At 37.3% G+C, this 16,632-nt stretch overlaps 3 protein-coding genes across 3 annotated transcripts; 2 read left to right on the top strand and 1 right to left on the bottom strand.

Moving 5' to 3' along the window:
* The first annotated feature begins 689 nt into the window (after positions 1-689).
* Positions 690-2,310, top strand: Ucp4B (Uncoupling protein 4B). The gene is made up of 2 exons (XM_018111332.3): positions 690-1,510; positions 1,821-2,310. The coding sequence occupies exons 1-2, from the start codon at positions 727-729 to the stop codon at positions 2,174-2,176; spliced, it is 1,140 nt and encodes a 379-aa protein (XP_017966821.3). The 5' UTR covers positions 690-726; the 3' UTR covers positions 2,177-2,310.
* An 11-nt stretch (positions 2,311-2,321) lies between these two features.
* Ucp4C (Uncoupling protein 4C) lies at positions 2,322-3,403 on the top strand. The gene has a single exon (XM_030384228.2). The coding sequence runs from the start codon at positions 2,322-2,324 to the stop codon at positions 3,324-3,326; it is 1,005 nt and encodes a 334-aa protein (XP_030240088.1). The 3' UTR covers positions 3,327-3,403.
* Positions 3,404-5,621: 2,218 nt separating this feature from the next.
* On the bottom strand, positions 5,622-15,146 carry chic (profilin chickadee). Its single transcript, XM_030384239.2, has 3 exons — positions 14,467-15,146; positions 10,244-10,415; positions 5,622-7,317 (listed from the first exon to the last, which is right to left on the bottom strand). Exons 1-3 carry the CDS (start codon positions 14,575-14,577, stop codon positions 7,220-7,222), a joined length of 381 nt encoding a protein of 126 aa, XP_030240099.1. The 5' UTR covers positions 14,578-15,146; the 3' UTR covers positions 5,622-7,219.
* Between the last annotated feature and the right edge of the window lie 1,486 nt (positions 15,147-16,632).

Here is a 16,632-nt window from a genome sequence, read left to right on the forward strand (position 1 = left end):
CAGGCATACACGCACAAACTAAAATCCTCTCTTAACCAGCAACAATACTTCAATTGGCACACACACATACATATCTTACTCGCTCTCTCGCACCATTTCATTGTCCGCTCCTTGACGAAGGCAGCTCACCATCAGGTAACGGGATCAAAAGCTTCAGCGTATTGATTTACACATGTATGCAAGAATGCTCTCTCCGTATCTTTCCCTCTCTCTCTCTCTCTCTCTGTCTTTCCCTTTGAGTAATTGCTAGACGCAATAATAGGATATAAGAGCTTACACAAAACACAGTCCACACTCATTTCATCCACTCATTGCATAACTCCCTCCGCATTTTGTTGCCAGTTGATTTGCTAAATAGACCACAGCATAAATAAACCTTTGTTTATGTATAGAAACAAGAAATTCATTTTAAACAAACAAAAATCCTCTGCCTAATAGATAAGACAAATTTAATTTTTGGAGAAGGCTGCCTATGCTCATTGCAGGGTATTCGCTAGTGCATACTCCCAATTAAAACTGTTTTAACTGTTTTCTCGCTTATTTTCTTGGGTCATTTTATAGATATGAACCAGCGAAATGGGGCACAGTAATTAAGTGAAATCAAAATGTAAATTTTTGCGCCTTGCAATTTGACAATTAACAATATAGACTAAAAATAGTCATCATGGAAACCAATGTTTTATAAAACAAAAATAAAATTGTTTTTCTATAGTTGTCTGATTTTTTATGAAATACTTTCTTATCCTTGAGACTTTATCAAAATTTTTGATACACAACATACATAAATATAACGAAATTCTAGTAATACTTCTTAGAGTTTTAGTACTTTTTTTACACCTCTTTACAATCATGAACGACAAGCCGCGATCAATATTGCCAAAGGAGTGCGTATCCAATAAGAAGGAGGCCAAGTCGGATTATCGCTTATCGTATCTGTCGACCAATGAGAGAACTCCTTTTGTGGAGCTCTATTTGACTTCCGTGGTATCAGCATGGATTCCCGAACTAGTTTGCTTTCCCCTGGATCTGATGAAGACCCGCATGCACATCCAGGGCGAACAAGCAAACAAGGCGTACGCGACTATGAAACGGACTGGAACTTTTCGCACTGCCTTCAACATAATCCGTAACGAGGGACTATTTCACTTGTATGGCGGTTTATCGGCCATGTTCTTTCGTCACTCCATGTTCACGGGCATGAAGATGTACTTCTATGATACGCTGCGCGACGCGTTGATCATCAAAGATCGCGACGGGAAGCCGAAGTTGACTTTCTTCCGCAGCGCTTTTGCCGGCATGTTTTCCGGCGGCCTAGCCAACTTCATTTCCTCGCCCGCCGATCTAGTCAAGGTGCAGATGCAGATGGAGAGCAGTCGCCGTTCGTTAGGCCAAGAGCCACGTGTAAAAAATGTTGTTCAGGCCCTACGCTACTTCTATACTACGGGCGGCATAAGAGGCCTCTGGAAGGGTACCGTCCCAAATGCGTTACGTGCATCACTCGTAACGCTAGGTAAGTGGTTGCAGCAATAGTAGGGGTATGCCTTGTCTATATTGATTCGAAAAATCTTGCATTTAAAGAAAGTATTTACTGTAATTTACGAATATTAGAGGTATTCCCGTTAGTTGATTTAAGATATCCATTTTTCTTCTAATGGATTTCTTTGCTTAAGAAATGCATAGAAAAGAGGCTTCCCTGAATTTTAATCTGAGTAAAAATTAGCCTACAACCAGTAAAGATATTCTCTGTTCTCTGTGAGGGAATTATTAAATTTTACCTAGAGTATTTGATGCATATGCCTAATCGATCGTTTCGTTTGCAGGCGACATTAGTGTCTACGATCTAAGCAAACGTAAGATGATGGTCCTTTTAGATATGCCTGACGATCGCCGGATTCAATTTATGGGTGCGATGATAGCTGGATTCGCTTGCGCCGTTCTCAGCACACCGATGGATGTGGTCAAATCACGGATCATGAATCAGCCGGTCGCACCGAGTGGCAAAGGCGTCCACTACAGTGGCACGATCGACTGTTTCAAAAAGCTGGTACAGAAGGAAGGCGCCTTTGCAATGTACAAAGGTTTCTTTCCCTACTGGCTGCGCATCGGTCCGTGGACCCTGATATTCTGGACAACCTTTGAGCAAATACGTAGATGGCGTGGCGATGAGGCCTATTAGATTAGATCCAAAATTAGTATACTGTCCATATTATCACACAACAAAACATATGTATATGTGTTCATTCTTAGTAACTATTGTCAAAATTATTTTTATCGTATCCGTTCGATTGGAATAAAGCTAGTAAATCCAAATTGACATAATAATGAATAGGGATGAGAATGACTATTGGCACATGAAGCCGTTGCAGAAGAAGCAATTCGCCAGGAGCATAGCCAACTCCCAGGAGGAGATCAATTTCAAAAATCTACTGATGCTGTATATCAACACATTCATTGGCGCCAACTTTGCGGAGGGATGTATGTATTCGCTGGACGTGGGCAAGACCCGGATGCAGATGTTCGGCGAGGAGCAGAAGAAGACCGGCGGCAAGCCGCGCAAAATGCTCCGGACATTGTATGGCATTGCGGTCGAAGAGGGTCCCAAGGCTCTATATGCCGGTTTCTCGGCAATGGTGCTGCGGAATTTCATCTTCAATTCGATGCGCGTCATGCTCTACGATATATTCCGGCGACCCTACATCTATGTTGATAGCGAACACCAAGAGTCCATTCGGGTACATCATGCGTTTATGTGCGGTTGCACCGCCGGCTGTATAGCCCAAGCCTTGGCCAATCCCTTCGACATAGCCAAGGTGCGCATGCAAATGGAGGGCAGGCGGAAACTACTGGGGCTGGCGCCGCGCAGCACCAGCTTCCCGAATGTGCTGCGAACCGTCTACAGAAAATCCGGTATTGTTGGCATGTGGCGTGGCGTCGGTCCCAGCTGCATGCGCGCCTGCCTCATGACGGCCGGAGACGTGGGCGCCTATGATCTGTGCAAGCGCAATCTAAAGAAACACTTAGGTATGCGTGAGGGCATAGCCTTGCGGCTGGCGTCATCGATGGTCGCCGGACTGGTGGCCAGTGTGCTCAGCAATCCGGCTGATGTTATTAAGTCGCGCATGATGAACCAGCCCACCGATGACAAGGGCAAGGGCCTCTACTACAAGAATTCGCTTGACTGCATTTTGAAATTGATCAGAGAGGAGGGTGTCATGAATCTGTACAAGGGTCTAATACCCTGCTGGCTACGGCTGGGGCCCTGGTCGGTCCTCTTTTGGCTATCCGTGGAACAGTTGCGCGTCTGGGAGGGGCAAACCGGTTTCTAAGCGGCAATTTGTCATATCATCTAAATGTATGTGTATTCTAAATTCTTAAGTGAAGTGAAGACTTTTTTAACACTTGATCAGCTCTACGTATGTACTAATGTGTGTGTATGCAGTAAGTGAATCTTTTAATAAAGATCCTAGAGCAGGGAATGGAGCGACAGGGTGTATAAGAGACGTTCGCTGTACAATAACAGTTAAGTGTATCCAAAAACTAGATCTATTTGTGTAGGAGAAAATCTTCCCAACTTTGGTAACAAAAAATATCTGAAATTCATTGTATTTTTTTAGTGGATTTGCTTGGAGCGCCCAGTGAAAATTTTTACAGGCATTTAGGCTTCAGAACTATAGAAGTTTCAGGATTTTCTTTGACGTGCATTGGCGATCTAGAATAGGAAGTGGTATTTCCTCTAATTTTTAGAAAGAATATTTTAACCAGAGAGGGTATATTTTTCACATGAGACAAATCGACCTATTATAATATAGATAAAGGTCTTGCATCGGTCTATTCAGGCGGTTTGTTTTTGTTTGTATGTATATATGTATGTAAGATATACCATTTTATTATAATATTACTATTCATAGAGAAAAGTAGTATAACTTTAACTTAGTAGTAGATTTTAGAAAATTAGATTATAATATTCACGAAATTTATTAATTTATAGTTGCAGAATTACAATTTTTCAATTAAAATTTTTAATTTTATTTAAAGAAAAACCAAAATATTTAAGAAAAGGAAAAAATCAATATTAAACATATATGCATATTTTATTGCATTTGCAAGGCAAATTATATAATTAAAAATGCATAAAACAGCTCTGCTTGGTAAATATTTACTAAACTAAATTTGACTAATTTCTTTTGTTGTTTAAATTTGATATACTAGAAATTCAAGTTTACAGTTAGCTAAGAGTGTGGAGAAAACACTGCAAAAAATTATATGCTTGTCTTTCTGATTGAATTTCAAATACCAATTCGAAATAAATCAAAACTAGAGAAAGATGCAAGGCCGAGTCAGTTTTAGTTTTCATTGAGGCGCATTTAAATAATCGAAAAATTAGCATATTTTATTAAGTGAATTAATGTGTGTGTTGATTTCCAGCTGCCGTTAGTGCTATAAAACCAAAGACAAAACGTTAAGCACGAGTCACAAATTGCTATGGGTAAGAAAAATTAAAAATAATAAAAAGTTCGACCCAGTCACACTCTCAAAATAGCTAATGATATGTCTTGATTAATTGTGCAATCGATAAAAAAAAAAAAAAAAACTTGATTTTCACTGAAAGAAAAAAGAAATTCATCCAAAAGCGAAAGTGGCATAAAAAGCAAAGATGTGCGAAGATATTCGCGCTGGTGTATACAAGAATTTCTAATTTGGGTCAATGTTGTGGGCCAAGAAGACAAAAAAAGTAAGAATATTGCAAACGGGCATTACCGACGGCAGCTTACTCATTACCGGCCCAAACACTGTCAGATCTATTGTATATGTATATGGGAAAATGCATTTTCCGATTTGCCACATAAAATCTTGCCTCTCAAATCTAGGGTATGCTTTATAAGTCAAGTAGGGCTGTGCACAAAATCAATATACTCATTTCAATTCGTGAATGAGTATAAAAAGAAAATGAAAGAAATATGCTGAAAATGTCAATTGCTGAGGCGCAAAGCAGCTGCTGTAAGAAAATGGACATAAAAAAGAGAAAATATAAATATATTTCAATATGTGCGAAAACATTCCCACATATACATACATATTTGCATATTATTTTTGCAAAATAATTGCGCAATTACGTCAGACATTGAGCTTAAAAATAAGTTGATAAATTTAACAGCAAATCAGAAAAGGAACACAAAGAGAACCGTTTCTCAATGCTTATATAGTAGCTTACAAATTTCTTTCCACTGATAGCGGAAAGTTCGTTGAACTATTGATTCGCAATCTGCGGCACGAAACCCCCAACAACCAAGTCAATGGCCCGTTATTTCTTAACATTAAAAGAAAAAACACACATAATTATCATTTTTATGAGCAGGATTTTTGCCATGCCCTGTTTTTTATTTCAATAGTATTAAAGTATCGTATTATATATGGTTTTTCATTTCCTTTTTTTTCTTTAATTTCATATTATATATTTAATATTTATGCATTCATGGGTTTCTTTTTAATTTTTGATGAATTTTGACGCTTTATGGAGAAAAAGAAATGTTGGAAAATGTTGGGACATTTGTTTAACTAACATAAAAAGCCATTTATTTATGTATGATTTAAGTAATTTGTAAATTTATGATTTCTTTACGTTTTCTTTTTTCGCATATTTGATTTGATTTACTTTTCGTTATTACTTGCATGCATGTAAATGTGTGTGTATATGTGTGTTAGTGAATGACAAAAGTGAATTGCCAAATTCTTGTCATTCTTCTTCTTGTTGTCTACTCAGCAAAGATCCTGTAGAGCGCGGGCATTCAAATCAAAGGCTGGCGACAGTAGGCGGACAGTGTTGCACAGCGTTCGAATTGCGCGTCATTTGCCGTTCATCGTTTATCGATAAATGTGTATGATGTCTTAGCGTTTTTTTTACTTTTTAATGAATATTGCAAAATTACAAACATGAAAAGCGCATACAGAAAGAGAGAGAGAGCAAATGGCGCAAGTGACCAAATATATAGGTATGTTTGTATGTATGCATTGTATGTATGTATGTATCTATATATGTATGGCTAGATGAGACGGTTTGGAAAACGGTTAAATGTGTGCGTGTTGTTGGTGTTCGATTGGAATCTGCTTCGACCTCGTCTTCCTTTTTCTCTTCTGCTATTCATTCACTCCTTTACTAAAACACCCCAAAGATGAGCATAGATTTCAAATATGGCTAAAAGAATGTGTATATTCTTTTCTTGTTTTAGTTTACTTCTCACTTTTGTTTATTTGCATTTTCAAATATTACACAAATATTCTGAAAGTTCTCTGGTATAAAAAATTGCCTAGCTCACTGCGCGGCTGTTTATATTCGTTTTTGTTTTTTTCATGTGTATGTATCTTCCCTGCCACATAAAAATAGAGCTTCATAGTTCTCCAAATAGTTTACATATATAAATATACATATATATATATACTTATATATCATTTATATTGGTTGGCATTTACCTGTGTGTGTGTGTGTTCACTGCTGCTTGACTGACTTGACTTATCTTTCTTTCTCTTTTCCGTGTTCTTTTCGGTTTCTCAATACCCTCCCCTCACCACCTCCTGCTATTTCTATCTCTTTCTCACTCACTCTCAATTAGTCTCTGTGTATGTTTTTTAGATCGGTGTATATATATTTGTGTACTAAACTGCTGTACAAAAAAGTATTCAAAAATTTGCCTGCGTTGCTTTGCGTTTGTTGCTTCTTCTTCTTCATCCTCTAGTTCTTCTTCTTGTTATTGATGTGTTGCTTACAAAATGCTTTCCAATACGTTTTTCTTTTAGCTTATGTTGAGTTTAAGATTTTGTTTGGTTTTTGTAATTTTTTTTGTTTTTTATTATTATTATTTTTATCGTATGAACCAAAAAATGTTTAAATATAATAATGTAGAAATTTATAATTTTGTTGTAGGTATTTTTTTGGGCAATTAAGATGTTGATGCTGTGGATGGTGATAAACACTCTTTGACATTGTTCTTAAATTGTTATTTTCAGTTTCAGATCTGTTTGACCACAATTACCTCAAAAAATATATATTTTCTTGGCATTTCTCATAAATTTAAATATTAATAATTACTTTTTTCTTGTTTTAGTTATTTAGTTCATTTTACGGTTTTTCTTAGCGAATTTGTTGTTGTTGTTGTTGCTGGTGTGTGTTGATGGTGTTGAATTCTTGTTGCTTTTATATTTTTTGTTTGTATTCAGTTATTTTCTAGTACCCGCAAGTAATCAGATAATCTCCAAGTTTCTCCACCACAGAAGCGGCCTGCTGGGGCTGCACAGGATCCTCGTAGATGGAAACAATGACGGCTGCAAGAGACGAAGAGCAAAAAAAAAAACAGAATTGTATATTAGATATAGATATTATGTGTATATATATATGGAAGACCTGGCAACTAAGCCCCAACAATACTATAGACAGCACAAAGCGTTATTAACCCTGCTGGCCAAAGATACCAATGAACATTCTATACTCAACACATCCAATCTAATCATTAGTAGAAATCTCTTTAGCTATTTCAACATGGCTACATAATTACTCACACACACATACACACAGAGAGAGAGACATACATACGCATACACTCACTAACATCTTCAGCTGCTTATCCGGTTGACAATACAGCACACAGAGAAACGAATGAAATAGAGAAAGCAAACGGCATCAAGCAGCAATAGAGAAACAAGAACTAACTGTATTTAACACAACATCGGCAACAAGAAAATTATGAATAAAACGCTCAATAAAAGAGCGTGGAGAGCGAACAGAGAGAGGAGCGAGGGAGAGAAAGACTGGGGACCAGGTGAAAACCGGACAGACCGGCCACAACACAATATTGAATGACAATTCTACCAGGCTGCCAAACAGACGGCAACAAACATTGAAATACTGATGAAATGTAAACGAATCGCGCCTCAAGTCGAAGTCAAGTGGATGCTTGTGGCTGCTGTCTGGCCGTCTGCCAGTCTGGCCTACCCGGCTTACTACATTAATCAATTGTGCAGCAAATTGTTGTTAACCCAATTGATTGACGCTCCAAGCAAATCAAATCAAAGCTAACCAAATTTCCAACTGGGGTCAATAAACCAAAAGTTAAGTGTCATGTCGCGGACGAAGAAGAGAGCAAGCGAGATAAACATATACAAGTATAGACAGACAGGCACACACTGATAGTCACTCACACGCACACATGTGCGCACTTGTAGCGCCCTCCTTATCCAACAGGCTGGCAACACCCACACAGCAAAAGGGCAGGAGCAGGGGACGCACAATAATGGCAATCGATAACTGATGATTGCGCGATAAAAATGCTGTTAATGTGCCTGCCTTGTTTGTCTGATAGCAAATAGCATGCTAATATTACATTTCATTTCATATTTAATTACACAAATTTTGCGCCGCATGCCTTGAATTATTTCAAGCGTACTACAACTACTTGCTGTTATATTAAACAGACATATCAAGTTGTATTACAGTTTAAGCGTGCTGTTATACGCGCAATTGATATAAAACACACACGTACACAGAGAGACACGGCTAATGCGATGGCCACTTGAGCAGCGTGTAATTTGCGGTAAATGCAGTACCTGGTAATTTAATCGATATTAAACTGTGTGCTATCAGCTGTTCAAGTGCTAAGCAACAAAGCCCAGCCTCGAAGAGCTCAAATTTAATGCCAAATAAAGTCAACGCAAGTGGCCAAAGAGCCTAATCCAGGCGCTAGCACATACGCACATCAACACACATACTACAATAGCTGCCCGCTAGGTCAACACAAGCGAGACAGGCAGAAAACGAAGGAGAGAGCAGCGACCAGTTTGCCATTTTATGCCTATTTTTTATTTTTTTTTTTTGCCTATTTCCATTTTATGCCTTTTTTCGTTTGCCTATTTCCATTTATATGCTACTCGCTCGCTTTTGCTGCTGCTTTTGCGGCTTATTCTGTGCAACATTTGCACTTGAAATGGATTATGGCAATAACCTTGAGCTTTGTGGCGGCTGCTGCAGCGGGCAGCGGGCAGTGACGCCGCGCAACAGTTGCCGCAAAAAAAAAATAGATGTATATGTGCACGCATACACACAGATACACATTAACACATATATCAAACTAGACAAATATGGAAGACGACGTCGGCAAACAAGCTGCAAAACAAATTTAGTTTCATGGCACTCACACACACACACAGGCACACACACATGATCACATATTATTAGACATCTTTTTTCTAGAGTTTTTTCACGACCAATATATAATATATTTCTTTATTTTAGGCACAAGGTGTAAAGCACAAAATAAAAAATATATATATTAAAAACAAATAGTAGTGATCAAAAATGAAAATTGATCAAAAAACATTTCTTTTAAATAAGAACACACGAAATTATTTAAAGCTGCACTAAAAACCGAAAGGCTGCCGCATTTGACTTTGCCAGCTATTCGACAGCTTGTGAGTATGAATATCAATGTGTGTGTGTATATAACAGGAGGTGCCACCAGTTGACCGGAAAAATGGAGCAACAAACTGCAGCGGCACGTAATGATTGCCTATAATTTACAGCTCGTTACGTTCATTGTTGTTGTTACGTGGCACACTATGGAAGCACATTAACTGCACATTTTCCACACATGTAAATCGTCGACTCTGTTGCCGCTCTGCTGCTCTGCTCTGGGTGTTATTTGTTTTTCACTTGCACTCGCACTTTGCTCATTATTCAGATGCATATGAAATATAAATATCCAACAACGTAAATGTTAAATGCTTATCAACATTCTTAGAGCTTTAGGCTACTCTTAAAGTCGCAAAGTCTAAACACTTATCTTGAGATTAAATGCTTTCCACCTCTATACATCATTCATACAAAGAAAGTATTGCAAAAAATAAATAACGTAAAAATAAAACAAAACTGATAACAATAACAGTTCATGTTATCGTTTCTGATATATTTTTCGACTTATAAAAACCTACAAAAAGTATCTCATGCTCTCAACAGGAAGTCTATTACTGAAGTCAGAAAAATATCAGCCAATTTATCCATTCATATTAAAAAAATAAATAAATAAATAATATGTAATAATTAAAAAATACTGCATATACTTAACAGCAAACAAATATACTAGCCAAATAATTTCCCTAAAATAAAGTACCATACATACTCAACGGCAAACATATCAACAAACCTTTCCAGACAGTTGGCAACTCTGATTTAGTTTTTTATTGTTCATTTTTCACTCACCTTGTGTCGTCTTCATGCAGTGCACACCGCTTCTGCCCAGTTTTGCGCGTACCACGCGATCTGTGCCTGAGAGGTAAATGTACCGTTGGCCGGCTAATGTCACACCGTTGCTGGTAAGCAGGTCTTGTTGATCAAAGCCGCTTATCAATTTGGCCAGCTCCTCCTTTGTGACCTGTACAAAAATAAAAACAATGACACAAAATTAAATTGGAATTTTTAAGTACAAGTATAAGCAAAAAATAATATAGATATACATATGTATGCAATTTCAAGAGGCATGCGGCACGCACACGTGCCATAAATATTATAAATTTATGCATCCTTCGTTTTTGCGTCCTTACAAAGAAACACAGTATCACAGAGAGTGAGTAAGTGAGTCAGCTTAAAACACATTCATTTTATAATCAGCAACAGCCCACTCAAACAGGCTAAAGCCTACTAGGAGGGAGCGAGAAAGAAAAAACCCACCACTGCCTACATTCACCACCCATGAAATGAAGAAGATGACGACGGCGACCACGACGTATACCAGCTCATTAACAAAATGCGAAACACGCCGCTGTTGCTGCAACAACAGCAACACCACCGACGACAACAACAACAAGTAAGGAAGGACTGACCATTTGCCTTGATTTTGTAGTTGTAATAAGCAGAAACTAGTTTGCCAACACTTCTCCACAGGGCAGAGTTGCCACTTTGCCCCACGCAAAATTTGTATTAACATTATTTGCAGGACAAAATCGTTTGCAATATGCCCTCTCTCTCGTCCGCTCCCGCTCTTCGCGTTACCAAGCGCCACGAAAGTTCGCGAATAAAATAAATAGATTTCAGTAGATACGATATTATTAACAAATTAGTCATTTAAGTTGTTGTTGCGGCACATGCAGCCAATATGTTAATGACACTCGAGGAGAGAATGAGAGAGACCAAAAGAGAGAATTTTGCCAAAAAACAAAAAAGCTTTCCAGAAGTTTCCAATGTGAGCGTAAACGTTTGAGCGTATTCGTATGTGTGCGAGTGTATGCTGGAGTGAATTAGAGAAAAAGAGTGAAAGAGAGGCAGCTCAGTTCAAAAAGCCGGTTTCGCAAACAAAGCTTTAGGTATGCCAAAAATGTTCAATAAATTAATCAAAACCACTCAATTAATTTTAAAAATTCACGCAAATAGACAAGGCAATGACCACAAATACAACAATTACAGCGAATGATTTTTTCTGCTGTTTAGCCACAACAGAAAAGGAAATAAATACATTTTTTTTAAAGTGCAATGAAACAAAAAATAAACTAGTTACATATATTCATATACATATGTATTTTATACTTATAAAGCAGCGGGTTTTTATGGCACACTCCATTTGTGTGTACATATATATTTCACGAAATTGAAATCCAAAGTATAATACATAAAGAGACGTTATTGATAAGAGTCAAGAACTTTTGGCTCGAAATCGCTCACAAACACAAGCAAGCACCCAAACTCATACATATAAAACAAACAAACAAAAAACAATCTGGCAATGCCAAACATCAGCTAATACTAACTCAAATAAATTACTAACAAAATTTACGATGAATCACGATCAAATATATAACAAACCACACTAATTCAGTTCAAAATATAGGTAACTCAGCTAGGCGAGCATAGTAAGTAACTGCGAAAGCAATAAGCCACAAATTAAATAAATAACAAAGCAAGTAAAACACCAACAAAGACGACAAAAAATAAACGTCAAATACATAACATCGAACGGAGGCCAAACCACAAAATGAAAGTGAGATTCATGGATGTACGCGAAAACCGTGTGGAGAATTACAAACACAACAAATGGCCAAAAACGAAGGTTGTTGCTGCTGTTGACGATGACGATGACGATGATGATGATGATGGCAACTAAAATATTTATAAAGAAAAAAGTATCACTTTTACCCAAGGCTTGAGAAATTGTATTTACTGTTTTTTTTTTTAACAATTATTTCATTCAAGCAATAGCAGCAAATTTTGAGTACCGTGCAGTTATTTCAATATTTTTACTATATGTAAATTTTGAACATAAATTATGTATTTAAATCAATGATAGAATTTTCGATATTATTCGATAAGTAAAAAAAAGATATATTACAAACAAAGCACAAGCAGGGGAGTGTCCCACGACCCCACCCCTGGGCGAAGACGGAGAAGAATGGAACAGAAAATTAAAAAAAAAAAAAAAAAAGCATGAATGGGGGGCGCAACAGACGCACAAACAAAGGACAAAAGTATGAGGAGTCAGCAGGAAGTTGCACAAACTCACTCACTCTCACACACACACACACACATTATAGTCATACACATATAAAGTAAATGCGAAAACGTGGCTCGCATATAAAATATGTTGTAGACGCTGATGACGCGGCACTGTAGCCGCTGACTTTTTTTCGAGATACATTTCTTCTTTCGTTTCAGTTCCAATCAAGTCGAAACTTACGCGTTTAGTTTCTTTTTTTTTTTCATTATTTTAGTGATAAAAAATGTTTTTTTTTGCCTGCAGAGGAAACAAAGATAATAAACACACACATGTGCATATCAATCTATTGAGTGAAGTGCTTTATATGCATGTGTGTGAGTGTGTGTGTGTGTATGTTGATAAGAGCAAATAAGGCCGGTTAGTTATTTTATGATATGCGTCGAGCGGTGAGCCGCGTAAAAGGGCAATGTCTCTCTCTCTATTTCACTCTCTCGCTCTCCGAGCCTCTCTCTATTTATACTTCATCTGAGCTCAGTGGGAAAAAGAGTGCGCGCAGGGGAAATAAACAGCGCAGCGGTATCACATCAGTGTTGAAAAGTGCGCAAATACTCGAGCTGGGTGCCGGCAGCCAACCCGCTATGAAAAATTACTCACACACACACACACACACACATCCCTATTAATATACATATGTATATGCATTTATATTCGCAAACAAAGACAGCGCGCTCAGTTTAGTGCAAGCAAGCACCTTTCATCAAATGCAAATGACGAATCATCTTTGGCTCAGCGCTCAATTGAGTGACTAATCCACCTGAGCACATTTCATTTCAGATGACTCACAAATTAATCGAAATTTTTGCTTCTGATAATGCACAGCAACCCAGCCCAAAAGCAATCTGTCCAGATGTGCCTAATTGCGCTATAAATAATTAACTTTTCTGACAGCATCTCGGCTAGTTTCTTATCAGCCAGTTTGATGGCTACTGCACAACAGTTTTACAGTCACTTGGGTTTTTTTTTTTTTTAGTTTTACGTTTGTGTATGTGGGTGACTGAGACAGACGGTTGAGAGGCTGAAGCTGAGCAGTGGAGAGCTGCGCAATCGGCTGTATTGGTGACAGCTGAAGAGAGGAGAGAGAAAGATAGAGCGATTGTAAAGAGAGAGCGCATTCAGGGGGTGCACACCCATAGAGGGTGGGAGTTGCTTTATTAAACGAAATAAAAGTATAAATGGCGGACGGCCAGTGAAAAGTACTGAAAATCCAGAAGGAAACAAAGAATTCAAAATATATACTAAAACTAATAGAGCACTAGATAAAAAAAATTATTGAAATAATACTTTAAAATAATTTGTATTGCCTGTAAAAATTAATCTGGTATGCTGTTGATTTTGTGTTAATATTTTCTTTCTTTTTTTTTGATGACCTTTACATACTTAAATTTGAAGTCTTAAAAATTAAAACAAATTTTGACGTTTGAGGAACTTTTTAATTTCCAAGTATGCCAATATTATAATAAATTTTGAATGTTTTTGGAATTTCTGAAATTGATAGAGTTTGTTAATTTAATGTCAAGAATATAAGAAATTTGTAATGTTTGTACGCTGCTGAAATTCATTAATTCATCTGGAACAGTTAAAGGAAAAGTCCTCCTGGGTTATATACATTTGCCTAACACTATTGAACTCTCTTTGTGTGAGTGGGTGCTGCTGCTGCTACTCTGCATATGTACGTATATGTGACCAATTCAAGAAACAGTCCGCCTGGGATATTCAGTTTTGCCTAACACTATTGTAGCTCTCTTTGTTTGAGTGGGAGCTGTTGCTGTGTAAGTGTGTGTGTGTGTGTGTGAGTGAGTGAGGATACACTGGTTCTGTTGGTCACACCCTTGAACTTGGTAAAGAAAAGATTCAGTGTCGAAAAGCCGACTTCTCAGATAAAATTGTGTTCTGGGCAAGATTTGTGAACTGAATGGTATTAACGGTTAACAATACTCACCTCAAAGCCATTAGACTGCGCCCAAATGTTGCCATCGTGTCCGGCAATGCACGCCTTGTTAACGCACTGCGAGGCCAAAAGTTGGTTATCGACATAATCTTGCCAGCTCATGATTGTAGTTTGTTGTATTTGTTGTTGTGGTTGTTAAAAACTATTAAATATAGGGTATTAAGTATTTGTTGTATTTTACACACACGCGTTGCTTGTTTCAATTTTTTGTTGCTGTTGTTGTTACACACTATTCACGCCACTAAGAAATTTAGTTAAGCGAGAGCGAGAAAATCGTCGAATTTCTACGTAATTTAAGAAAACTTATTTAAACTGTAATGAGAGAGGGTAGAAATAGAGATAGATATAAGATGAAATTAACGATAATTTTGCGATTTTAAACTTTACTCCTTTGGATGAAAATGTGAAATTTTGCGATTTTTTTTTTTTTTTTGGTTTGTGCGTCGCATCAGTCGACTTTTAATGGGAGACTCGAAAAGCAGTGCATACTTCTTTTTCTTTCTTTTTATTTTATATATATATTTTTTAATTTGCTGTTTCTTCAAAAAAGCGCACACACACTAGCACATCCAACGAGAGATAGCACACACACACACAAGCACACTCTGAACAGAGGGTAAAACGTACGTAGCAGCAGCAACGGCAGCCCCAACACGTCCGACTTGCACAGAATGACAAAAACGATTGAATGCAAAATGTTGTTTAGTGGCTCCAAGCATGGAAAATTGAGAAGAAAAAAACACTCAGAGCGCGCGTGAGTCACAGCTGCCGCCGCCGCCGACGCTTAACACTCGGCACTCACCCACCGATTCTTCACTCGGTGAGTGCAATGCCAAAAACTGTGCGCTGGAGTTTGTGTGCGAGTGAAATGGCATATATGGCCGTTATAAATCGCCGGTCGCGCAATGCAAATGAGTGAGTGAGAGCAGGCGATGACTCAACAGTCTCAAGTCTTCTTGCCTGTTTCTAAGAGAGTATATACATATACATATATATATATGTATAGATATATATGCATCTGTGTGTGTGGCGTGTGGATATATATGTGTGTGTTATGAATCGGCCTTTTCTGGCGCAGCTTGAGTGTTTTTTTGGCCGGTCGAGTAGCCGACGACGATGGACAATCATAAATTAAAAATAGATTTATAAAATTTAAAATGTAGATTTCTTTGCATATATACGAACTTTTACATTTATCTATATCTTCTGTAAAGTCAACTCAACAAAGAGCTCATCGAAAAAAAAAACAAAATCGCAAGGCCAGCCACCAATTTTTGACCATAAAGACTTAATACTTGCAATGGCAGCAAGATACCGACCGGCTGCTTAACTTTTTCATTTCTTTTTTGCACACTTTATATATGTACATACACTAATATACGTGGGTATATACATATGCGCACAGCCAACGCCGTCGGCGAATACACGCATATGTGAGAGTGTATGAGTGTGAGTGAGTCGGCCTTTCATTTGTAACTTGACATTTAATTTGAACTACGCCTTGCTGCTTACATTGTTGTTGTTACTATGACTGCTGGACACACAAACATGGGTTAAAATATGCACACATCTAACAATTTGTAATTAATACGCTTAATTTTTTTAAATCCAAAGCTAACTCACACTTTTCACACGCTGTGCGATGCGGCGATGAAATTATACTGACTGTAGGCAACCAGAAACATCGATAGTATATGAAAATCGATATTTTCTTATCGCTTTTGTACAACACGGCGAATTTATATTCGATACATATAAAAGTATTATTAAAAAACGACTTAGGATTACTTTGTAAAATAAGTTGATTGCTTATGAATCTCTACTCACATTACAGCAGTGTTAGTTTATGTTATTCACTTCAAAGTTGTTTTTTTTTTTTTTTTCAAACTATATATTTATAAATACCAAATAAACAAATGGAAAAATACTATAGTTCGATAGGAGTAGGATCGATATACATATAAGTAAAAATGTTTTCGAAATATTGAAAACTATAATTAATAAACTATTAATATATTAATTCAGTCGGGAGGAGACATTGAATTGTGTTAATTTAATTGAAATCGGTTTCAGCGAAAATCAGCACCAATGACATGATGTTTGTATATCGATAGCTGCTATTGATAGTTTTATAATTAATCTTTTCAAGTATTTCAT

The sequence above is a fragment of the Drosophila navojoa genome, chromosome 3, assembly GCF_054131105.1.
Source record: "Drosophila navojoa isolate 15081-1374.11 chromosome 3, UAZ_NAV_1.0, whole genome shotgun sequence".
Taxonomy (NCBI): Eukaryota; Metazoa; Arthropoda; class Insecta; order Diptera; family Drosophilidae; genus Drosophila; species Drosophila navojoa.